This window comes from Chanodichthys erythropterus, chromosome 9 (genome assembly GCF_024489055.1).
Source record: "Chanodichthys erythropterus isolate Z2021 chromosome 9, ASM2448905v1, whole genome shotgun sequence".
NCBI classification, from domain to species: domain Eukaryota; kingdom Metazoa; phylum Chordata; class Actinopteri; order Cypriniformes; family Xenocyprididae; genus Chanodichthys; species Chanodichthys erythropterus.
Window position 1 is genome coordinate 16,540,047 of NC_090229.1, and position 26,767 is coordinate 16,566,813.

Consider the following 26,767-nt stretch of genomic DNA (forward strand, 5'->3'; position numbering starts at 1 on the left):
CGAGTCTCCAAATTGAAACAAAACAAGCAAACAGATGGTCAAAACGCAGTGGGGGGTGATTCCATCCACAAACACAAATTTACACAGGCTCATTAAAAATGCATAGATCTATTTCAGGTGTCACCGATTCTGCAACCGAAACGTACACGTTTCCATCGGCGAAATTGTCTGGGGCTTTCCACTAAACACTAAAGTAGAAAAAATACTAACAAATCAGTATCTCAGAGGATCTGCCAAATTACGCATCAGGTTTGGCTGCAGAAGGCCCTCTTTCTCTCAGCATGTGTGTCCCTGTTGCTTAGCCATATAGCGACTCGTATAGCCTGTATAGATATGAATCAGCAGCTAAAGATACAAAAATACAAACAAAAATAAAAGGTAAATGTCCATCTAAAAATTACATACCATGCTTCACCCTTTCTGATAACAACCCTGCAGTGCAAAGATCACACACTAGTTAATGCATCATCTGATATACATCAGCAGGGGTGGGGAGGGGGGGCTGAGTGTTTAAATGGACAATACTAACAGAGTTACATAGTTACAGCTACACCATTGCAGTAAACTCAGAGAGGGGAGGAGAGGAGTCCGTGCATTCCGGCGCTGCGGGTCTTTTCCATTACCTCACAGAGAGAGAGAAAGTTATAACTCCAGGTCTTACGGACTCTGCCTGGAGCTGTGGAGAAACAGTGGTGAGAGTCACCTCAAAAACCGAAAGCAAACAGTGGTGTGAGCACTTCAAACGCTAGGTATCAAAGTCCATCCAACCTGCCGCAGTGTGTTCGCACCTCACTTGAGCGCACACACACAGCACAGTACAGTGTGAATGTGTTATGAGCATGAACGGTTCGCCGGAAAACCTTTCATGCAGGTAAAATAAGACTCAGCACTTAGGATACAAGATTAATATATAACTTAGCTTTAAATATGCATCTGGATCTTGTCTACCACTTTGTTCGCTGCAGTTGTGGCATCCCTCTGGGATGATGTTTCATGTGTCACAGACATACACTCCCGTCTGAGGCAAGTTTCTTGAAGTATATCACTGCCGCGTGACATCTGTGTATTTTATCGAGATCTAAAGCCTGTTCCTTTTCTGATTAAATCCGCTTGCATCTTCCGCATTACATATGCTTGCTGAGTCTTCGTGGGCTGCTGAGATGTTGAGAATAATTGATTAAGTACTTTGGAAAGGTGCCCAAAACTGCCACCCCATCTTACTTATGAATAAAGAACTCATAGCACCATACAAAAGATTTTTTTGTTTTTGTTTTCGTATAGTTCAAGAAGATTTAGATGGCTAATGCAATGGTTGCACTTCAAAGTCATTCAAACGAACAGCACCAGGAAATCTAGGATACAACAAGTATGCAGCATGAATATTTTACATTTATTCATTTAACAGATGCTTTTATCCAATTACCGGTCAAAAGTTTGGAATCATTAAGATTTTTTAAATGTTTTTGAAAGCATCTTAAGAAGTCTCTCTCCTTAGAAATCATTCTAATATGCAGATTTGGTACTCAAGAAACATTTATTATTTTTATTATCAATGTTGAAAACAGTTTTTGCTGGTTAACATTTTTGTGGAAACCGTGATATATTATTTATCAGGTTTCTTTGATGAATAGAAAGTTCAAAAGAACACTTTTGATCAATTTAATGCATTCTTGCTGAGTAAAAGTATTCATTTCTTTTTTAAATCTTACTTACCCCAAACTTTTGAACGGTACATGGTTTTAACTAAAATATTAGGCAGCAAAAACTCTTTTCAACATTGATAATATTAATAATAATGTTTCTTGAGCACCAAATCAGCATATTAGAATGATTTCTGAAGTGACACTGAAGACTACACAGCAAAACCCCCAGAGTTAAATCAACTCTGCTCAGAGAACATATGGTCCCTCTCTACATAGAGTTAATATAACACTGAAGCGGAGTTAAAGTTAATGAGTTAATATGCTGTTTGTGGAGTTGTTTAATCAGATCTTGAGAGATGTAATGTCTTCAGTTGATTTCATCTAAGACTGTGTGGCTGAAAGTCATTTTTAGTGTTTCTCTTTGGTGATTCTGCTTGTTAACAGCAGGTGTTCATCACTAATGCTCAATCATAATTTAATTAATCGTTTAATTATCTCACTAACTTTAACTCTGCTTCAGTGTTACTTTAACACTATATAGAGAGGGACCATATGTAATCCGAGCAGAGTTGATTTATCTCTGGGGATTTTGCTGTGTAGATTAATGATGCTGAAAATTCAGCTTTGCAATCACAGGAATAAAATTACATTTTAAAATATATTAAAATAGAAAACATTTTAAAATTGAAATAATATTTTTTATCAAATTACTGCAGCCTTGGTGAGCATAATATACTTCTTTCAAAAACATAAAAAAAATCTTATTATTCCAAACTTTTGACAGGTAGTGTAAATAACCAATACAGTGCACAATGCCAGGTTTTAAGTATAAGATGGATTACTGTACAAGCTACAGTAGAGCAAAAGCAGAATTTAGAAAATATTTTATTTGCCGTTTTCAAAATTTGACTTAAACCTATAAGTATAGAGCTCAAATCCTGCCTTAACACTCTGGCTATTTTCCTTCTGAGGGAATCTTTGCCACCAAAGATTAAGTGCAGAAGGAGGATAAATCCTGCTGGATCTTCAGGTGAGTCAATGAACAGCTTTAATTGAAAACTAAAGGTCCAGATGTCACTGGGCCAAGGACAGAGATACAGATCAAAGTTTTGTGGATGACATTCTAAGATGAGATATTTGTGCGCTGATAATGGCTGCTGTTTGAGATTTGTCAACATCTAATGCAGCAACTCTTAACATCAATTACTGTTCATGCTGTGGAACTAGATCGAAGATCAAGAATGAAATTAGATTTCTACTCCTGTGTTTTGTCTCTGAAGCTAATGATTACGGGATGCCTTGATCTCATTGAACTAAACACATTAACTTAAGCTCCCAAATTAGAGAAGAACAAGACTACACATCATCACCGTTTCCTCCTGAAAAAAACAAAAAACAAACAGCTTAAACTTGCTTGTTGGTCTTATTTGGTCTACAAGCCTGGACTGTAGGCTGGTTTTAGAAGGGTTTTCAGCTTGTCAGGCAATCTTAAACCAGCTAAAACCAGCAAACCAGCTTAGGTTGGTTTAAGCAGGATTTCTTTAGAAAGATCAGCTTGACAAAGACAAAAAAATGTCTAAAGAAGTTCCATTAGATGAAACGTGTACACCCAACCAAAACTCAAACTTTTACGAATCAGACCTCAATAAAATTGAATCACTTGCAGACATGTTTAAAATCTCTCTGCGGCATCACACTGCGGATCACTATTGTGTAAAGAGCCTCAGGTACATCATTCCACCGTTATGTGCTGAACCATTAAAGCGTTCAGGGCGATGAGAGCCAAGGGGTTTGGTTTTTCTCCACATCAGCAGTCAAGGTACCTCCTCAATAAAAACAAACAATCTGGAACTCAGAAGAAACCTCTTCTGTCAAAAGAGGTCACACTAGATGGTATTTCAACATGATTCAAGTCATATTAGTTTAGGACTACAAATCCCAGGGTCAAACAGAAAAAAACAGCTACTCCTCACATTTACAACCAGCTTAAGGCATTTTTTTTTTTACTGCAAATTGGCATCTTACATGTTAAGTCCACTATGTATTCTGGAGATGAAACTTTACGGCACCTGCACACATGCTCATACATATGAATACCCACAATGCACACCTGCGCAGACTCATTTGCATAATGACACTATTGGCTGTTGAACTCCATAACCTTCATGCTAGCAGCCTTATTAGTGTAACAAGTAAATGTAACAGGGAGAGCAGAGGACAGGCGAGAAGAGGTATGAAACTGTGTTGCCTGGGGGAAAGATATAGTGAGATACAGAGGAGTGACAGAGGAAGGCAGTTCTGCAGTAGTAGCATGCCGAAGTGGTCAGCGATAATCATTTTTACATACTTTATCATATTTAAAATGGTTAAAAATGAGCTTAATGTGTGTGCTTATGCGAATGCAATGATTACTGATGCTTTAGCAACATAAATGCCAATAAAACTTAGTATCATCATGCCAATAAACCGGAGTCGGAGCGTGTGACGACTAAACTCTATTGGTGCGGCAGGTAATGCTGACTCTGGGGACCAGTGTAATTGAATATCATATATTTTCAGGGTTTTTTTTTTTTTTTTTTTGTTAAACTTTTAGTAATTTTGTTGTGTGTTTTCATCAATTTACATCAAACATTTAGTACAAAATAAATGAAAATTGCTGCCAATGCAAGCTAGCTGAAATAAAATAAAATAATACAACTTATTTCAGTTAGCGTTTATTATATTTCAAGTAACAAAACTTTGCTGGGGAAATGGTTAAAGGTGTCCCTTGTGTAATTTTAAGTGTCTTTCCTTACTTGTATTCTATTCTTAAAAGACAAATTCCTTTTGTGTGTAAGCATACTTGCCAATCAATATGTGTAGCATTTGATTGTTTACTGAATGACACATGCCCTGTCAAATTCCCTCACAGTTACTCAGTTTCCATTTCTCCTCATAACATGCTTGATATGTCACAACCCTAATAAAACACACTGATATGCGTATGAGTGTGGCCATAAACGCTGTGGAGGGTTATGATGGTGCTGAGAGGGGCTGCATGCAGCTAGCCAATGACTGCAATGGTCATTATTTACCAGCAGAGTGGAGTATGAATCCCACATCTCGTCTCACATCACTGCAAACCCACAGCACAGGGAGTCGCAACTGGTCTGACACATTTTCTCAGCACCTGCTCGCTCTCGCATTACACACTCTACACTTTCTGTGTACAGAAAAACACCCACATTCATTTAAACCTGAAAGGGCTACGTTGTCTCCAAACAGGAGTGCGCGAGGCCGCTCTTTTACTACGTGGACCAACAGTTCACTCACGCGCTCGCGCTAATGTACTGCTATTGTTGTCTGAAGGGAGCTTTTACGCGAGCATCTTTTATTAAAGACAGAAACGTGTAGCACATGCAGACTTGAAATTGAGATTCGCGATAGAAGATGTGGTGGAGATAGTTGACAAAAACAAAGCAGCTGACAAGGAGAACGCGCACGGCGTTAAATGCTGCAAAGGCAAAGTGGCTCCCCTGGCATCAGTCGCCACGCAAGGACATAATGGAATTCGCGCGGTACACCAACAGAAATGAGAAATGGACAAAAGCATATGGCAGTAGTATCGGATGGTCAGCCAAGCAATAAAGAGACGGTCTGTGACATACCTTCATAATTCCAGCCTTTCCCCCCGCGACGTATTGCCTTATGGCTGTAATCCTCACAAATACTCTATCAATATTGATTGCCTATTGGAGTCGCAGGTGACTGCAGATATGCTGTGTTGGAGGAGCACTACGGTTTCAGGTCCATAGCTCTGCGCTGCTGAGGATGAACTGGCCGGAGAGGGAGGACAGTGTAGCATTACAGTCCCGCGCGGAAGCCTCGTGCCCTCAGGGCCGCTCAGCTAATGGAACATGGGTCAAAATTACGTTGCATTCAGTACAGCCCTGTCTTTGCAGGTTTGGCAATAAGGAAGCGATGATAAGGCAGCCAAGCGGAGGGGAGGAGAGGAGGAGGAGGCAGGGACGGGGAGGGAACGCTGTGTGAAACAGGGACGAATCGGACCGCCCTGTGGTTGGAGGCGATTGGACAGCGCCGCGCAAGACTGGGAATACATGAACGCGCCGTGACTCCTTACCCAAATACTTCAATCAAGAAGACATATTTGAATTGATAATGAGTAGGACCGCATGCTTCTCATTAAGTATGCGAACCTTCTGATCAAAGACTCAAGGCAAGTATTTATTTTGGTGACACTTTGAAAATCTCTGAATGTTCATCTAAGATACAGTATTGTCAACAAGTGCAAATTCATCGACGAATTAATTCTTAAATAATAATGAATAACTATGTATTTGTACCTAGCGCAAGGCACATTGTGATTTTTGTTTAAAACCTTTATTTAATTTTATTTAAAATATATTTTATTGAGGTTTTTTTACCTCATTGGCAAATGTTTGGCTAGTTTAAAGCAGGTACATTTAGCAAGGTTTGCAATGTATTTTTTAAGTGGCATGAACTTTAACTAAATATCATAAACAAAGCAAAACCGAAAACAATAATAAGATGATTAATTAAAAAAAAAAAAAAAAATTCCAAACAAACGTGATTGTTATCAAGGAATTCTGGGAATGCCCAGAAAAGTACACCAGCTACATGGTACACATTACCTTAATCAATTTTATCAGTAAATTACAAGATAACTAAAACTTTTTTTAAGTGTACTATTCACTTTATCAATTAGTAGGTGTAGCATTTTTACATTTTCTCCCGGTTAAAAAAATACATTTTGTAGAATTTGACTCTGGGCTAAAATATGCATATATAAAAGTGCTGTTTTTGTTACAAAATATGGCTGTTCTTTTTCACGTTACAGTTGATGAGCTTGTTGGTGGGTGATGCTCTTGGTGGTCTGCGCGCGCTGCAGCAGCGTCTCACTGATCTAATGCGTCCGTTTCAGCTGACATCAGCGAAATACGTCCACTGTTTACGGTTCGCTATGACGTCGGCGCAAACTCTTAATAAAGACAATCGCAACTCTCTGTTTCAGGTCCGCGACGTTACATATGTGATGACTTTTGTGTGTTTGTGTGTGTGTGTATGTGTATGTGTGTTGTAAAACACTGCATAAATAGTATTGCAATCCTCAAAGATTCGTCCGCCATTATTATACTACTGTTTTGGATGAAAAAAGGAAAGACGTGTCATAAGCGTCATTAACTAATGCGCACACTTTATCCATGTGCTCTCTCTGGTTGCCACGGAAACTGTGTGGGTATCTTGGAGACAGTGCCAGTAGCGCATGCAACCCGCAAGCACCACCCACCCCAAGCAAGACATCATCTTTGGCTATATTATTTTCCAGTACGTACAATTGTCTCATAAAATAGCTTACATTATAAGATATTTACGAGCGGTAACAGACACAATTGCATTGAGCTGCTCGCGAAAGTATTTCTTCAATAATGCATACAGCCCTTCGGTATCATAAATAACATGGGGCAATTAACAAGACATTCTCTTCATTACAGAGGGGGTGATGGAATGCCTGTTGCAGTGCCACAGTTGTGTGGAAGTGTGTATGTGTTTGGCTGGGGGTTAAAGTCAATGAGGTAACTAAGAAAGTGCTGACTATGACTCAGTTTTAGTACAAAAGTGCCTGCTTACTGCAATCCCAGTGCACACTTGAGACTGTACATGGGAACAAACAAACACACTCACACACTCACAAATCACTCAGATTTAAACACATTTGAGTCCATACTTTATTATTCACAATATACTTTCACAGTTAAAAATGAATGAGACTTAGCCCTATTGGGTTCAAAATCTGGATACAATCAATCATAATGGTCGGGGTCAAAGTGACCCTTATTGGATTTAATGCAATTCACCAAAAAACTTAAAATCTGCTAAAATAAGGAAATTTAAGTAAATAATGGCCCGGTTTCACGGACAGGGCTTAGACTAAGCCAGAAGTAGGCCTTAGCTCAATTAGGACATTTAAATATCTTTTATAAACATACCCTAAAAAAAAAACATTACTGATGTGCATCTTGAGACAAAACAATGGCATTGACATATTTTAAGATACGTCAGTACAAGTTGCTTTCGGTTAAAACAGCTTAAACATACATTTTAGTCTAGGACTAGCTTAAGCCTTCTCTGTGAAACCGGGGGAATAAGTAAAAACTATAATACTTTAAGCACATTAAAAAAATATATATATATGCAAACACACGACTAAACTATGGAAGAGGATTAGGGCCAAGCAATAATAAAAAATTAAACCCATCACGAGATTAAAGTTGTTTAATTTCGAGAAAAAACTCGTTAAATTTAGAGAAAAAAGTCGAGATAAAATGTTGAGAATAAAGTCATAATTTAATTAGTTTATTCTCAACATTTTATCTCGACTTTTTTTCGAAATGTAACTATTTTTTTCTTGTAATTTAACAAGTTTATTCTCAACATTTTATCTAGACTTTTTTCTTGAAATTTAACTAGTTTTTTTCTCGCAATTTAACGAGTTTATTCTCAACATTTTATCTGACTTTTTTCTTGAAATTTAACTAGTTTTTTCTCGCAATTTAACGAGTTTATTCTCAACATTTTATCTGACTTTTTTCTCTAAATTTAACTATTTTTTCTCGTAATTTAACGAGTTTATTCTCAACATTTTATCTAGACTTTTTTTTCTTGAAATTTAACTAGTTTTTCTCGCAATTTAACGAGTTTATTCTCAACATTTTATCTCGTCTTTTTTCTCGAAATTTAACGAGTTTTTTCTCGAAATTTAACAACTTTAATCTCGAGATGATTTTATTTTTTTATTGTTGCTTGGCCCTAATCCTCTTCCGTACAAAACAGCTATTTTCTTAAACATTTTTTCATAAACTGTGAATAATATTATAAACAGTATTGCCAAAATGTTGTAAAAAAAAAAAAAGAAAAAAAAAGAAAAAAGTTACATTTAAAATCACACTTTTTTTCTGTTTTCCTTAAGTTGAAATGGTAAAGTTTGACACTACTTCGAATTTCCAGTGAACTGAACATGGATGAACTGATAAAAAGGTAATGCATGCCTTTGAAGCATTGTCAGTTTGTCAACCATCTTCAAATTTGAAGATTGTCAAACATCTTCCAAATGCATAAATGTAAATGTATATACCCTGAGACTGACACAACAAATATACTGCATTTAACAATGAAATATGCGGGTAAAACTGAGAAATATGCGGGTCAAAATTGAGTTAATTGAAATTGAAAATTTGAGTTAATACAATGAAGGCGACTGATTTAATCAACAGAAACTCAAAATATTATGTTATCTGAACCACATTAACTAAGTTGATTTGACAAAAGAAAAAATGTCATAACAAATCATGAAAATATATATTTTTTTTACAGTGCATAATGTTCAACCAGGTTAACCAGTATTTCCGACAACCCAAATATCGAAATGTGTTAAACTGAGCAACATAATATACAGGCTGGGGCTGCAATTACATGAATCTATCCTAACTCTGTTCTGTTTTTACCTTCATAACTCTTTTTAAATTCATCAGATTTGCTGTTTGTGAAAGAACATGTTAAAATTAGCAGGTGAAATCACTGACATTAAAATGCAAAACCAAACCCCCTTGCATGCTTTTATACTAGAGTTACACACATTCATCTCTGCTAAACTCTAATCTAACAGAGCACACCATGGCACTCACTGAAGAGAGAAAGAGAAAGCGAGGGAGAAATAAAAGAGAGAGAGAGTGCAAGAGAGAGGGAGGCTAAGTGAAGACAGTGAGATAAATCAAAGTAATTCATCTCTTCAGAACAAGATAGCAGATAAATAGGCGAGAGCATGTGAAGGAGCGTTTCAAATGAGAGAGATGAGGAAAATAAAGACTCATCACTTTCTTCAGTGTTATCATATATCATATGATATCACATGAGAATAAAAATCAGGAAAGATCTAAACATTATTAAAACAAGGTGATTTAAGAGAATATTTTGTGAAAGCTGAATACATATTATAATTATAAGAATCTTTAAACAGTTCAAGACAAATATTTATTTTTATTTAAGATGGCATTTGGCAGATTATGAGGTAACCTTTCAAATGCCACATGCACTTTGTTTCATTAACATATTTTATGATGTCATCCTGCTGGGAACTGAGATTGTAACCACTAGAGGGCAATAACTGTCCATTTTTATGTGCCTATTTGTTTAATGAATTCTATACAGCAGTCTATAGTGGAGTGGTTTGTGCCTCTGTTCATTTTAGTACTTTGTTTAATAAGAATAAATATAGTAAGAGCTAAGATCACTCTGAAAATCATTTCTCACTCATAGTCAGAGAAAGATTCACATCCTCTATTTCTATTTGTTTGCTTTTCACTATTCATGTGTATTTTGTTAGTGTTATGAAGAAGTGACCTTGACTAAGGTGATTAATAATTAATAATTATTAGCTGAATAAGCATAAGACTTGAGAAATAAGATAATTTGCATTTGGACATCAATAATGGTGAAGCAAAAAGGACATGGTGTGTTCAAATGGGGGCATTGCCCTTGAGCGGGGCACTTAACCCGCTGTTACTCCAGGGGGACTGTCTCTGCAATTAGTGTACTGTACATCCCTCTGGGTGACCAGTGTCTGATGAATGGTGAATAAATGATAGCACTGTCTGAGATTTAGACCATCATAAGATGGAAAAATGTAATAACCGTTCCCTGGCTTCCTCTTTTTGTAATTTTAAATTGTATTGTTGTAGTTTGCATGCATGATAAGCTCCACCTAAAAAGTGAGATAGATGACACAACTCTATTTCTACAGGGATTGATGCAAAATTATTCATTATGTTTGAAGTTAAGAGAGGTCTCAGCACTTTTGAGTTCATTTTAACATGGAAGTATGTCTTTTCTTTTTTTTTTAAAGGTGCTTGAACTTTCATTGAATCAAACATGTTTGAAGCAGTACAGTACATGCATACAGGGATTACAGCGACTTATTACTTAGAGTATGTCATGGGAATGTCAGGAGGAATTCATTTGCTGACAAAAGCTTCAAGCGGATTTTAAGTACGGCAAGTGCAGGTAACCTCTTTCCTATAGGGATAACTTGGCTTGATAAGCTGACCTCTATTCCCACATGTCTTTGTAAAACATGTAGAAGGTTCTACAGTCTTTTTACAGGTCCAATATGTGTTTAGAAATGTCCAGAATTCACAATTGAGAATTCTCAGTTTTAGTACAAAAGATTTTTTCTTATTATATTTTTAAGTGCTTATCAGTATACGCATTGGAGTGCTTTATGATGCATTATGATACTTAGTTAATGTGTATTGCAATATATTTTAATAGGTCGGTTACAGAACAGAAGAACTGTACCAAAATTCCATCCCATAATGCTTGTAACATAATCACTATATTTTGTATAATGTAGCAACCACAATTGTCACTTTTTATGTATTTTTTTCTGGACTGAACAGTTCAAAATAGACTTTTCTAAGGGAATGTTTTTCTTGTTTTTTATTCCTCCCCAAATACATTTTCTCTTTTATTATTAAGGTCATTCATCTCTGTAAACATTTAAATAAAATAAAGATGGTACAAATGAATTTTGATCTGCCATTCTTACTCACACATGCAACAGCGCACAAGAGCGCGAGAACACGCGTAGTGGCAGCGCGAGTGCGCTCACGCGCTCGTGTGTGTGTAGATTGATCCGTTGCGTTGGAAAATGAGCAAAGACTCGCCCACATTTTCTGTCGACGCTCCATAAAATCGTTTGCCCAATATCCCTGCCTTTAATAAGTTTCTAGGCTGCCTGTCCCTTTAAACGAGTCATTTTTCTTTAATCCTGAATTGATGGCTTAAATGCGGAGATAGAGAACAGAGTGTGCGCTACAATCATCAACGGCTGTATATATAATTTTTATTTTTGTCCCTAAAGCTCTCAAAGTTCATTTTCTTAGAAGACGGGGAATACTTGAATGCTTCTGATTTTTTAAACCATCTGAATGCAACTCCATAGATTCACAATGAAAATCCTTTAGAAGGTGACTGACAGCATCTTTGGACACCACACTAGGATTTTACGCCTGGAAAACTTGCCGCTTTTACTGAAAAGCACATTTTGGAAATATGTCTCATAAATGTGAGTGAAGAGACTGTCGTGAGGATCATGCATTCTGCTCCAATGAGGTCAAAGTGACAATCTCCGACATGTATGAGGAGAACCGAAAAAGTAAGTTATGTTTTATCGTTTTCATTCAATATATTTTAGTTTAGTTTTTATATACACGCATATGTAATGTAGTCGCTGTTTAAGCTGTCAAATGTCAACTTATTTTTCGAATAGCCGTATAAACTTCTGTATAGGCTATGTATCAATACGAAATACTAGATAATATTAGATACAGTTTAGATGTTGACGTACAGTTCATCAAACTAGCCTCCTCAATATATATATATATATATATATATATATATATATATATATATATATATATATATATATATATGATTCATGCAGGGAATTTTGGTAATACTTCTTCTCTATAAATTAAATGTAAAAAGTATGTTTACTTTTGGGTGGTTTAAAAACAAATTTATAAACACAATAATAATAAAATGTAACATTTTTTTACATTTTTAATAAAATGTACTGTAAATGTATTGCTTTGAAAAAAGTTTATATTGTTTTCCAAAATATAATTTTTAATGTTTTTTTAATTACTGTATATGGTAAGGTAACTTACAGTTAACTAATTAACAGGTTTTTACTGTAGCAGTTATGAATTTTTGTTACAATTGCTTACATATTAACAATGTGAAATAGTACTTGGGTAACTGCATTCGTCATGATAATTGACAGTTGTACTAATTACACAAACTCAAAATGTTCTACATGTTAATTATAATGAAAGATGAAGGTTTTGAGCCTTAAGCTCTGTTGCGATCAAATTATGAATTTATTTCTCCAATTTATTTTTCTTGTTTGCAGCACCAGATGTTTAACTGCCACAGGGTTATTTTCAGAGGACAACCTGCACATGCGCTTTATGATGACTTTCTGATTACAGGCAACCTGCAATTACAGATATCATTTGACTTCCATCATTTCCAAGTAACCTCAGTACTGCAGGTTAATGCACATAGAGCGTAATGCAGGGCCTCTAGAGACAGCAAATGAATATTCTGCTGGTAGTAAGTTTGATTAAATGGGCCTCTAATCTTTGATCCCTAACTAGCTCAAGAACCAAATCCTTCTGCTTTAGAAACGAGCCCGCACATGAGAGTTGTTTTATGTTTCTCATTGCACAGGTTTGATCCCAGCTAACAAAAATATATTCTAAGAACATTTTGCTAATGTTCCCATGAAGTTATGAAGATATTATTTTGGAATGTTTTACAACGTTGAAAATTTTACATGTTTTAGAAATGCAAACATTCCATTTTATCATTTTACAAACATTCTGGGAACGTTACTTTTGAATGTTCTCTGAATGTTCTGAAACAAGTAGTAACATTTAAAAAAAAAAAAAAAAAACGTTAGACGACTGTCCAAATAAAACATATCAGAAAATAATCATTCCATGAATGATGTATAAATAATGTTCTTGTGCTAACATTTTGAGAACATTTTTAAAGACCAGATAACTCTGAAGAAACATTATATTAACGTTACTGGAAGAACGTTTGTTCAAAACTTTGACAGAACCTTGCCAGAATGAAAGTTCTAAGTTTTATTCCTTGTTATCTGGTAGACCCCTTTAGGTCACTATCAAGGTAAATAAATCAACCTAGATAATATAGCATTGTGCAGAGTCATTAAATGAAGGTGCTTTTGCCTTCAACTGCAAAATAATGCCATACTGAAAGGCACTGATAATAATGAAGTTCTTGATTTGTTTATAAGCATTATGTCTGTTTGATATCCGTCTATTAGAGAGAATCCAAACATTTTCTCAGTATCCACATTTGCAGCTCACGGCCAGTATTATAATAGTGAATTATGGATGCAAATAAAATAAAAAGTTAATTTAGGGCAGTTTTGTTTATTAATTATATTCAGAAATAGACATTGATAAATACTTGTTCATGTAAATTTCATAACTTTAAATTTCATACTCATTCCTTTTTGAAATGATGGATGCTCAGCAAATATGATACCATGATTGAAAACCAAATGAACTTGTCTTTAAAGTAGAAAACCATTACAGTGAGGGTTACACAGAGCAGTAGCCTAAACAAAAACTAGTTTACCACAATACCTTCTTTAAATGACATGCTAAATTGGCCCCTCAATTTCCATTTGGAGCGTGTCTTTATCAGTGCAGCGCAGCAGGCATGATAGCTCATTTTACAAACCTCACACAGGAGTTTATTTCACTCTCCTGCCTGCCCATTTTAACTGTTCAATGAAAGTACTGATTGCTGTTATCTCTGGCTGATAGGATTCACTTCAGTCTCACTGAGGTCTTATGCATAAATTGAAGTTATAATTTGGAATCAGCACAGTGTCCTCTCTCTCCCTGTCGCCCCTCCCCCTACCCATGACTCTCTCTGTTAGCTGTCAGCTAGCTGTGCTAGAGGCTAACATCATGAATCCACAGGTACTCACATATGAAACCGCTGGCCCAGAATCCTGCTCTGCACCCCCTCTCACAGTGGGAAGTAGGTCACAGCTGTTACTGTGTGGTTCTCCTCACCTTGTGCAGAGCCCTCCTGTTCATCAGAGACTGTGGCAGATTAGAAAGCTTTTTCTTCCTTATCTCCCTTACCCTCTTTAATATGATTGGAGTGATTTAAGTTTCATAGTTTTCAGTTACTTCAGTCAATAGCACTCCATCCCTGTGTCCAGATGATGTGGAACACGTGCTGTAGCAACTATTGATAAAATTTGATGGTACTCTTTAGAATAATGGCCCGTCATTGACAGTGTTGGGGGTAATGCATTACAAGTAACTTGAGTTTTCACATTTATTGACTGATGGCTCTCCTGTCTACATGTTTAGAGAAACAGAGGTAATAAGTGCAGAGGTGTTGTGTGCGTAAACATGATGGTTATTGTAGTTCTAGACTAAATGTGAACATGCATGTACTCATTTCACTTGCTCGAAAACATTTAGTATTACTTAAAAACAGTGAAATGCAATCAGAATTTTACGCAAACCTGTAATAATTAAAAAATATTTAATTCCACAAATATATATTTAATCTCACTTTATTAACCAGCGTCTTCGCTGGTGACCTTCAATGATCCAATTCAATCACACTAATAAGCAAATATGACTTTAGGTTAGATTTAGAAAGTGTATTCTTCTTTAGTGGAGAATGGCAACACAGCTGAAAGGCTTGTTTGAGTTGCATAAATATGCATTTCCTTCAGCCTGAGGCTTATTCATTTCACTTTTGTTGTGAATGGACCTTAACATTTTTTTGTTGCTACTAAAAAACAAACAAGCACAGCCCAGATGAGAAAAAGTTACACAAAAGTAACATAATGCATTACTTTTACATAGAAAGTAACTAAGTAATGTGATTAGTTACTTTTTTTAGGGAATATTGTAATGCATTACTTTTAAAAGTAACTTTCCCCAACACTGGTCATTAATAGGTAACTATGCAGGAAGTAATGCAGGAGTATTACTACATTAACACTTCAGCTACTACTATTAACTAATAATTGAGTAATTAATCAATAAGTAATAGAAAATTTAGGACTGGGATAGAATGGGATTAGCCTAAGAACTATTAATATAAAGAATTACCAATGAATTACTAAGCACAACATTAAAGGGTTAGTTCACCCAAAAATGAAAATTATGTCATTAATGACTCACCCTCATGTCGTTCCAAACCCGTAACACCTCCGTTCATCTTCAGAACACAGTTTAAGATATTTTAGATTTATTCTGAGAGCTTTCTGTCCCTCCATTTAAAATGTATGTACAGTATACTGTCCATGTCCAGAAAGGTAATAAAAACATCATCAAAGTAGTCCATGTGACATCAGTGGGTTAATTAGAAGTTTTTGAAGCATCGAAAATACATTTTGGTCCAAAAATAACAAAAACTATGACTTTATTCAGCATTGTCTTCTCTTCTGGAATCCTTTCCATTGAATTGATTCCATTGAATTGATTCCGTTGAATCCTTTCATCTGTCGGCGTTAGTAATGCACTTTTACGTCATTGTTTTGGGCGATTAGGACATCCGCGACATGCACACTTATGCAACATTTTAAAAAATATGGCAATACCAAAATACAAACAATGTAGAATAGCTTGAATACAGCGTGCGTCTCCCTCAGACTGTAAACGAAGCTCGGGCGCAGTAGATAACACGCCAGCAGCGTCACTGTGGAGTCGTGAACCTGGATTGACAACAGACCCGGAAGAGAAGACAATGCTGAATAAAGTCGTAGTTTTTGTTATTTTTGGACCAAAATGTATTTTTGATGCTTCCAAAAACTTCTAACTAACCCACTGATGTCACATGGACTACTTTGATGATGTTTTTATTACCTTTCTGGACATCACCAGTATACCGTACATACATTTTCAATGGAGGGACAGAAAGCTCTCGGACTAAATCTAAAATATCTTAAACTGTGCTCCAAAGATGAACGGAGGTCTTACGGGTTTGGAACGACATGAGGGTGAGTCATTAACGACATAATTTTCATTTTTGGGTGAACTAACATTTAGCATGAAATGTCTGAAATGTGAGCAATTGTCTTTTTTAATCTGAATGTGGTCATAAAATGCATCCCTAATTATTCAGGTGTTGTCTAGTTACTCTGCAAGTACAAATAGTGATCTGGATCATTATTTTAAAGTGAAAAAAGCCATTATTGGCTAAAATAAGACCATTATTTTAAAGTTTTTCACTTCGTCCTGATCACTATAGTTGTTGTTTTTTTATCGCATCTCAGGACAAGGCAGGCAACAGGACATTTTGTTGCACTTGTACAGGGAACTCTACTGATAGTACTAAGATTTAAGCTATGTTGTTATTGGTGCTTTTGGGTGCTTTAGCTTCCTACTAATATGCACTACCATTTTACAGTGTGGGTCTGGTAAGATTTTGTAATGTTTTAAAGTCTCTTATGTTCACCAAGGCTGCATTTATTCAAAAATACTGCAAAAACAGTAATATTGTGAAATATTATTACAGATTAAAATAACTGTAAAATTATATTTTAATATATTTTAAAATATAATTTATTCCTGTGATGGCAAAGCTGATTTTTAATTTTTTTTAGGATTCTGTTTAAAAGAACATATTTATTCAAAATCAATTGTAACAATACAAATGTCTGTTACTTTTGATCAGTTGAATGCATACTTGCTGAATAAAAGTATTAATTTCTTTACTGACCCCAAACTTTTGAATGGTTCAGTCTTTGGCATGTTTTCTCTGATATCAAAAGAAACCAACAAAATGGCTTATGGTTTATTTTGATGTCACAAGTTCAACCTTACAAAAAGAGTGCCTGTGTCAACAAGCATTTGTTAATTTTAGTTCTTGGACCGGTTGTTTCCTGTGTCATCCACACAAATGACCCTTTATTAAATGACTAAACCTCTCTCTTTAGGGAATGGGTACTCCAACGAGGAAGAGGAGGGGGGTGGCGAAGCGGAAGAGGAGGAGGAGGAGGAGGGGGGTGGAGGAGAAGAGGGTGATGAGGGTGACGAGGAAGAGAAGGACGAATGGGAGGAGAACGGACGGCCGAAGATGAATCGCACGGAAACGCTTAACTCCACCTGCAGCTCCACTGGAACGCAAAAGAAGAAGAGTCAGCATATGAAGAAGCAGGTCCAGGGCTCCAACCAGGTCCAACGTGCCCCCAGAGCTCTTTTCTGCCTTAAACTGAACAACCCCATCCGCAGGGCCGCCCTCCACCTTGTGGAGTGGAAGTATCCATTTACATCTCAAACATAACAAAGCTTAAACTTCTACTGATAATGATGCTTTCCAATCATTTACCGCTATCTGTTGTAAAAACAACTTCTAATTCACTAAATAATGAATGTAATGCCAATCTAATAACATCATGTTTACCTTAACATGTGACTCCAGACCATTTGATATCTTTATTCTCCTTGCTATCTTCGCTAACTGTGTTGCTTTGGGGGTCTCCAAGCCTTTTCCTGAAGATGATTCGAATGCCACAAACCATGACCTAGTAAGTATTGCTCTGTCTCTCTTGAGAGAGAGAGTGTGTGTGAAATTGGAGTGATGTGAATATTATTTCAGCTCAGAGAACTGAAAAAAGATTGAAGAACATTCATGGTTAACAAGCTTCTTGGTTTTTGGTTGCAAACATTAATGTTCACTTCCTGTAGTAGTAGTTCATCAGTTCAAAGTTGCTGTAATGCATTGGCTCTTAATTGAGATACAGTGTGTATTATTGTATATTGTAAGGTAAAAGTGTGCAATAGCCACCAGAGAAAGCGAAAAGGTGTTTCCCTTCCCAGGTGTTGTTTCATAATCAGATATATTGGGATGGTGCCCGGAACAAACCGTTGACCGAATTCCTGCTGACCCATTTGGGAGGTGTGTTATGGATCTCAGGTGCAGTCAGAAGCATGCATGTGTTTATGTATTATGTAATATACATTTCTTTTCCAATGGCATATTCTATCAGGTCTTTTCTGGTTTCAGTCTGGTGTGTATTTAGGTAGCTAACTAGTTGAGATGCTTGTTTCCTGTTTCAGTTGTCCTGGATTTGGATATATATATATATATATATATATATATATATATATATATGTTTATTAAAGATTTAAACAGAAAAGATAAAACACTTTCTAAGTTTAAATCAAAGCAGACACATTTCACTGACACAAGACATTTGTTGGCACTTGGACAGGCAGAAATCATAAATCTATAACCATTTACAGTACTTATTAAGTACACTATCGGTCAAAATGCAAATGAGCTGCTGCTCCCGGCCCCCTTTCCAGGGTGGAGCTTTACCAGCTTGCGCTTTGGATACTCAACAACAGCAAAGCAGGAAAATCTCACGCAGACAAAATGTCGATTGTCAATAGCATTGTTCAATCTTACATTGTTCAGACCGGAGGTCGGACACTGATGGAGAGACTCAGGAAGAAGTTAAAATTTTTAGAATGCTACTGGATGTTTCTAAATGGTTAGCGGATAAATGTATGTAGTTGCTGTGGAATTAAGCTGATTCAACTAATCGACTAGCATGTACCGTCATGTTAATCTTTTGTGCAAATCCAGTGTTGAACTGGATTTTTACCATTATAGGCTGGTTGTTTACACACACTGTGGACACACCTCTGTGTTTAAACACCTTATAAAAGTGAAATTTGCATAATTGTTCCCCTTTTTTATTACATTTTTACATTTTGATCAATTTAATGCATCCTTGCTGATCAAAAAATAATAATTTCTTTTATAAAATAATTCAATCTTACTGACCCGAAACTTTTGAACGGTAGTGTACATTTTGTTATCCCTCTAACAATACACACAAATGTGTAGAGAAACACACACATACACATAAAAGGGGCATTCGCCTCAAGCAAGAGAGTTTTGTCATGTGACTCACTTTGGCCACAGTATTTCGATTCCTACTGCTGTCCCAGTGTCAGAAATTTCTGGAAGCTTTGTACTTTGAACATCGCAATTTGAAAGCCAGGTGCCATTTTGATGTGAAAATCCTTTTTTTGCTTTTTGATGATGCAGCATTACTCTGTAATCCTCCTCATCTCCCACAACCTCTCATTGTATCCCATCAGTGAGCGTCACATTTGATCCACTCAGTAGCTATTCTTAAAGGAATAGTTCACCTAAAAATTAAAATTCCGTTGTTCCAAATCTGTATGACTTCCTTTCTTCCGTGGAACACACAAAAGATATTTTGAAAGTCAACATTTGCCCCCACTGACTTTCATTGCATGGGTAATAAAACATTTTTTCGACAAGAGGATGAGTAAATAGTGACATAATTTTCATTTTTGCATGAACTCTACCTTTAAACACTTTCACCAGCATCCTGCGTTACTGTGATGTTCATCTCGGCACCTGTGTGTGAGACTGCAGGGCTTTAATTTGCTTGCACGTTAGTCGCATCGAGGAAACAAAGCGGCGGTTTTGTCCATGGCTGCAGTGAGGCATGCAACAATGTGAGGCTGCATGAACTTGTGCACACTACAGCTTCACATCGGAATGCAAAGGTCGCAGAGACGAGAGAGAAATCGTAAACGAAAGAGAAGCGCCCCTAGCTATTGTTTCTTAGTAAGGGTCGGACCAAATAAAAACACCTTTCGTTTAAGTCCAGAAATCCTTTCTCTGCATCTCAGCACACTAGCACTTTCACTGGACTTTACCGAATTATCCATGTGAGCTTCATAGTTTGTACCGCTGTCATCTCGAGTGTACAGGCGTGTGTGACTGTGCCCCATTCGTACAGAAATGCTCGACGTGTAGTGAAGGGGATCTTCCCTAAGGCTTGTGTGAGAGAAACAGGAACAGAAAGAGAGGAAATGAGGGAGAGGAGACCAATCGAGTTGTATGCGATCAGGACCCTGGACACGACCCCCCTCGGGCAGAGCCTCATGTCTATCCCATCAGAGAATCACTTTCTTTTTATAGAAGAAGAATTTGCATTCGGATGTAAGAGAAGTGACACTGAAGTGACAAAAGAGGAACAACAGGGCAGAATGTGCAACCCAGATGAGAGATCATAGTGTAGCATAGACTAATGAACGAATTACAGTGTTTTCTTTCAGAGTCATCTTTTTTGTGGGGTTGTAATATTCACTAGATTTGCATTTCCAGAGGAAAATACCAGTGCTTTCTAGGCAGCAAATAATATGTTGATGGGTAAATTAAGCTTTGGTTCTGTGTAAATGAAATGGTGTGTTAGAGTCTCCTTATATCGGTACTTTGCCAGTCATGACAGTCACTATGCTCCATAACGATCAAAGGAAACCTAAAAAATAGACAAACAACTCTTTTGTGTCACTACACTGAGGAAATATACACTTACGACACATGAACTCTGAACAGACAGTGGGGAACATCCGTGATGAAACATTTGAATTCTCCGCTGTAATGCGATCTCATACATAATACAGAGCAGTGATTGGATTAAAAGAGTTCATACTCCATCTATGAATTAACACGTATACATCACATTTCGTGATGTTGTTTTAACTTTGCTTTTTAAACCGGAAGAATGAAATGGCTCAGAAAAATGAAAAAATAACCACTTTTTTATTAATAATAAACATGATGAGTGCTATAGTTGTATTCATTTTATGTGCGATCTGTACTATATGTTAAAATCTCAAATTTATTTTAGGGTTTCATGACTCTTTGAGGGCTCTTTTGAGTTTATTCAGTGTCAGGACAAAGTACTTACCAACTTAAAAAATTAAAGTTGGCCTGTGCTTTTAGGACCATTATATAATACAGTATGTTTTTTAAAAAAGCTTTTACATGTATTTATTTTGACATTTCATATTTTGAAGTTAAATGAAAATACTGCATATTCCTGATGTCAGAAATGTCACAAATCTTTGTTTTGGCCCTGCTTCAGAACCATTTAGTTGAAAGAAACAAAAAGAAATCAAGAAATGTTTGCAAAAGAAACAATAATGACCCTAATAGTGACTTCAAACATATTTTTTTATATTAAAACATCATATAAATAGAGCTAAACATCTTTTAATTGTAACTAACATGTCCTCATTAGTCCCATGATCAAACAAACAAACATAATGAAATTATTCAAGTGCAAGGGCTTATGGGTATTCCCCCAGTCACAGTGTTTCTCACTGGGCATGCTCAGAAGCAGATGCAGTGATATGAAGTTTATGGCCTATTTCCAGTGCACTTGTTTTATTTGATGTTCTGACAGAACAGATCTCTTCTGTGATATATGTATGCCCACTGTTGGACATTTTTATTGGACTAATTAACTCAACTAGTGAGTTTAAAGAGAAAAAGTGTGTTAAAAGTGTGTTTAATAGGATAGTTCACTACAAAAAGAAAATTCTGTCATCGTTTACTCATCTTTATTTTATTCCAAACCTGTATGACTTTTGTCTATGGAACAGAGAAGATGATATTTTGAAGAATGTGTCCAAACAACATTGGAGCCCTTTAACTTACATCATGTACATAAAAACACTGAGACTTTTCTGAAAATATCTTCTACGTTCAACAGATAAAAAAGAGTCATGTCATTTCTAAACAACAAGATGGTGAGTAAATGATGACAACATTTTCATTTGGGTGAACTTAAAGTTCACAGTGCCAAAAGTGCCCAAAGAAGAACCAAGCTTACATTGGAATTGTAAAACAGAAAGTGCATAATGTGAATTTAATATTAAGCTAAAAATGTGCTCACAATGCAAATCCACCTGCATCGTCTTCTTCTTTTAGTTTTTGAAGGACAACAAGACAACAAAATGATGTGAAAGAGAAAGAGACAGGGAGGGAGCAGAAAGAGTGGTGGTCAGGGGAGATTGGAGCTGCCTGTTCGTTTGGCTGCTCTAAATGCTCTTGGTCCTGATAAGCAGCTTACTCTTCCTCCCCTGCCTCTCATCACCCTTCCCCCATCACCCCATCCCTCTCTCTCTCTCTCTTTCCCTCTCCATCTTTGTTCTGATGCTTAAGGCCACATCCTGGATTCCAGGTGCAATGGAGGGGGCATGTATTTAATGAGTGTGTGTGTGTGTGTGTGTGTGTGTGTGTGTGTGTGTGTGTGTGTGTGTGTGTGTGTGTGTTTGCTGTCAGTCTCTCTCTCAAAAAGCCGGTTGGTCTTTCCCTCTGCCATATTGTTTGTTATATTTTACTGTCCATCATCTTGCTTTCAGTTGTCTTCAGTTCATTACTCAAAGGCATTCAGCACTCTGAGCTTGCATGTCTAATAACTAGGGCTGTAATTGCGCATGTCAATATATGCTTAGAAAAGCTCCTAAAGGAAGATAATTCAAAGACGTTACACTATTGTGGCAGACGAGAAAAGCATTAAATCAACAGAAAGTGACTTCAGAAGTCAAAATATAACTTATTTCCATACCCTTGACCAAAATCCAATCACTGGCCTACAGCAATAAAAAATTGCCGGTATTATTTTATATTATAATTATGCTAATTTTATCCATCATTAAATTTACAAAATGATTACAGTTATACAAAAGAAAGGTTTTGAATGTTGCCATGGTCTATCTGCTCATCTAAGGAAGGGAATAGAGCATCAAAAATAGTTAATGAATATTCTGTCCCTGTCAGTGAGCAAAAACCTTCTGCATACTTCAGACAGAGACATACGGTCCAGCAAATGGAAGTTTATGCTGTATGCCACTTTACATCAAATCAAGTACAGCAGTGTGTGCATGTATGGTTATTATTGTCCATATGGTATTGTCCTTCCACCTCTGTCACAGTCTTACACAGATGTGTGGGTTTTTGTGGTTAGTTTGTTGTTTCTCTCTATATGTTTGTTTATATGGAGGGAGTATGTGTGCACACAAGTGTGCCACCACAGTGCACAGGCTGCTGTTGTTGCCAGCAGCGGTAAAAGAGAGGGAGGGAGAGAAAGAGAGGCTGACAGATTAGTAATCTTTTGAAACGCTTGCAGATTCCCCATTTTGAAGTCCAGCTCCAGCTCAAGAACGACCCTCTTTGTCTCTCTCGCTCACTGTATTGTGAACAGGTCATGGGGTCATACCAGTGTACACATTTACATACACTTTACATACATTCACACATTTACAGAAAAAAACGGTAACACTTTACAATAAGGTCTCATTTGTTAACATCAGTTAATTAACTAACATTAAAGGGTTAGTTCACCCAAAAATGAAAGTTCTGTCATTAATTACTCACCCTCATGTCGTTCCACACCTGTAAGACCTTCGTTCATCTTCAGAACACAAATGAAGATATTTTTGACGAAATCCAATGGCTCAGTGAGGCCTCCATTGCCAGCAAGATAATTAACAATTTCAGATGCCCAGAAAGATTTGTCAGTTGATACATGCTCCGAACCACTGATTCGAAACAAAAGATTCATAAAGCTTTGAAGCTTCATGAAGCAGTGTTTTGAAATTGCACATGACTAGATATTGTTGAATAAAGTCGTTATTTTGTTTTTTTGGCATACAAAAAGTAATCTTGACGCTTCATAACATTAAAGTTGAACCACTGTAGTCACATGAACTGTTTTAAATATGTTTTTAGTAGCTTTCTGTGCATCTGAAAGTGTTTATTGTCTTGCTGGCAATGGAGGCCTCACTGAGCCATCGAATGCACATCGAACGTCTTACGGGTGTGGAACGACATGAGGGTGAGCAATTAATGACATTTCCTTTTTGGGTGAACTAACCCTTTAACAATGAGCAATACAGTTGTTCATTATTTGTTCATGTTAGTTCACTAATGTTAAGAAATACAACTTTTGATTTTAATAATGTATTAGTAAATGTTGAAATTAACATTAAGATTAATAAATGCTGTAGAAGTATTGTTCATTTTTAATTCATGTTAACTAAAGTAGTTAACTAAGGTTAACTAATGAAACCTTATTGCATTTAAGTGTTACCGAAAAAACTGAGTGCCCACATACTGTAGCTACCAGTGTTGCAAATTGCTTTCAGCTGAAAGTAGCTAAAACTGGTCGCTAAATGTCGCTAAATGTAACTTCATACTGGCGAGACCACTGATCTATATTAATATAAATATAGATCAGTGGGCGAGTCATGGAATCTACACTGTTAGCCCGGATAAGTTGAATTTACTTAAAAAATTTGAGGAAACTGGTTGCCCTAAAAAAAAAAAAAAGTAATGCTAACTTAATAATTCGAGTTCATTTAACTTAAAATGTTTTGTAATATTAATTACTTTGAAGTTATTACACCTAATATATTTAAGTTCAGTATACTAAGCAAGTTAACTTGCCACCAATGAAAATTCATCCATGCCTCCTATCATGCATTGCTGCATGAATAAATTATGAGCTGAATTGTCTTATTAATTTTCTTTATTCTCACTATTTAAATTTTGCTGTTTTTCTGTGACTTTTTAGTAGCTTGTTTTCTAATGTTCAGACTTGATCTGTTTATCAGAATATGTTGCTTGTCACTGTTGTTGAGATTCATACGCTGATAATATATATATTTTTTTTTTTGTGATAAGGACAACTTTTTTTAAAAAACAATTGTATTGTAAAAGTCGATCTTCCGCCGTAGAATCACAGTGCTGCTGTAATCAATAATGTAAATCTAACTCAGAGGTTTGGCTCTAAATGAGTTCAGTGATTCAAATCAAATAATGATTATGTGAAAACATAATCAACACCACCTAATCAACACCACCTAATCATATTTCACTTTGCTTGTCTGGTTGGTTTTAATGCAGTTAAAACTGCCCAAACAAAATTTAATATAAAAAAGTCAAGGGTAAAGAGCTCAACTAAAACAAACCCTGACCTCGATGATGGTAACTTAAAAACTGTGATTTTCTGTGATTTTAAATGTCTGTAGAACAGCCAAAACAAATGTTCAAACTGTTAATCAACAGCTCCTTGAATTCACACACACCACGACAAAATGGCGTCATTACCTGCCACAAACCAATGTGTAGGAGGTGTGGTCAGGAGAAAAACTTCATAATTTAAGTGCATTTAACTTACATTTATTAACACATTCAAATACACCCACAAATTAGTAGAATATACTTATATTTTATAAGTAATGCAACCAAACTATAATATTTTAAGTATATTGTAATTATATTTTTAAGTAAATATAAAATCTGGGCTAAGAGTGTAGATAAGGTTTTTTTCAAGAAATTTCTAGATTTGTCATTAGGCTTTTGAAAAAAGTCTCAAATGGGGCGGGGAATTCGCTAAATCCATTGACAAAATTGCTAAATTGGCAGCACTGATAGCTACAGTAAAGTTTATGACCTGTAAGTTCATGAAAACATAATGCATTGCACTTACTACCTCAGATGTGGCTGTTCTAATGACAGACAAAACATGCCGAAATTTGCTGGTCAAAAACCGTGTAACTCCATTTGATCTTGATTTTGGTCAAATGTTAATAACATAATGACACATGCAATTGTCTGACCATATATAAAGCCACAATATCAACTTTATTAGTTTTTTCCATTTCCTGAAAAGTGGAAATATGAGGTTTCCACCTGACAGTGACACAACAGGACTTTAACTAATCAGGACAATATTATCCAGTAAAATTATTGTTTCCTAATAAGGGTGTGACGAGATCTCGCTGAAAGTGAAAGTAAACGCGAGCGCGCATTTAAACGCGATTTCAATACCCCACATTTTGAAAGAGGCTCCCTGATGAATGCAAATATCTCTCAGTATAAAAGCTATTTTAGGCTGGGCAGTGTAGTTAATCATCTCTTAGCTCTGTATCAAAGAAAAATGTTGGTCTTATTTGCACTTTGAATATTTAGAGAGTGCGATTATGGTTGCACTTATTGTAAAGTGATACCATAAAAATGAATAAGAGTTTTCTCTTAATCTTATTAAGCACAAACAATAATATTTCATTTGTTAACATTAGTTAATGCACTGTGAACTATCATGAACTAACAATGAATGACTATTAACTAACATAAACAAAGATTAATAAATACTGTAGCACATATATTGATCATTGTTAGTTGATGTTGGTTAATTAATGTTAATAAATGGGACCTTATTGTAAAGTGTTACCGTTTTTATTTATACTATTTTTATTTCTATGATCAGTTTGTGGAAAGGAGTTCAGTTAGGAGGTCAAAAGTTGTAGAAGCTCATAAATCATGTACAGTAAGGTCTGAAGAGACTGAAATCATACAGAAGAGAACTCAGTCAGTTGAGTTAGTGGCAAAACCTTTTACAGTGCTTGAGTGTCTTTTACTGCATATGATAATTCATACTCAGAAAGTAGAACTGAAATGACATTCATTACAAGATGATTAGTTAAAACATTTCAAATACACCTGCAGAATATTTTTCTAGTCATGTATTTCGACATTGAGGATTTCTTAAAAATAGTGTGTAAAAATCTTGTCTCGTCTCGTCTCGTCTCGTGAACTCAATCTCAATATTACTAATATCATTTTATTAT

At 36.0% G+C, this 26,767-nt stretch overlaps 2 protein-coding genes across 3 annotated transcripts in view; one reads left to right on the plus strand and one right to left on the minus strand.

The window, feature by feature from the left end:
- The window catches only part of magixa (MAGI family member, X-linked a), a 53,699-nt gene extending 48,139 nt beyond the window's left edge, over nt 1-5,560 (minus strand). For both annotated transcript variants that reach the window (XM_067394785.1, XM_067394783.1), the window contains exon 1: nt 5,291-5,560. The gene's annotated coding sequence lies outside the window, so the exon portion shown is untranslated. The remainder of the gene's footprint in view (nt 1-5,290) is intronic.
- A 6,292-nt stretch (nt 5,561-11,852) lies between these two features.
- Nucleotides 11,853-26,767, plus strand: part of cacna1fb (calcium channel, voltage-dependent, L type, alpha 1F subunit) — a 50,832-nt gene continuing 35,917 nt past the window's right edge. The window contains exons 1-3 of the mRNA XM_067393672.1: nt 11,853-11,874; nt 17,233-17,554; nt 17,718-17,823. Of these exons, the coding sequence (XP_067249773.1) occupies nt 11,853-11,874; nt 17,233-17,554; nt 17,718-17,823 (450 nt within the window). The remainder of the gene's footprint in view (nt 11,875-17,232; nt 17,555-17,717; nt 17,824-26,767) is intronic.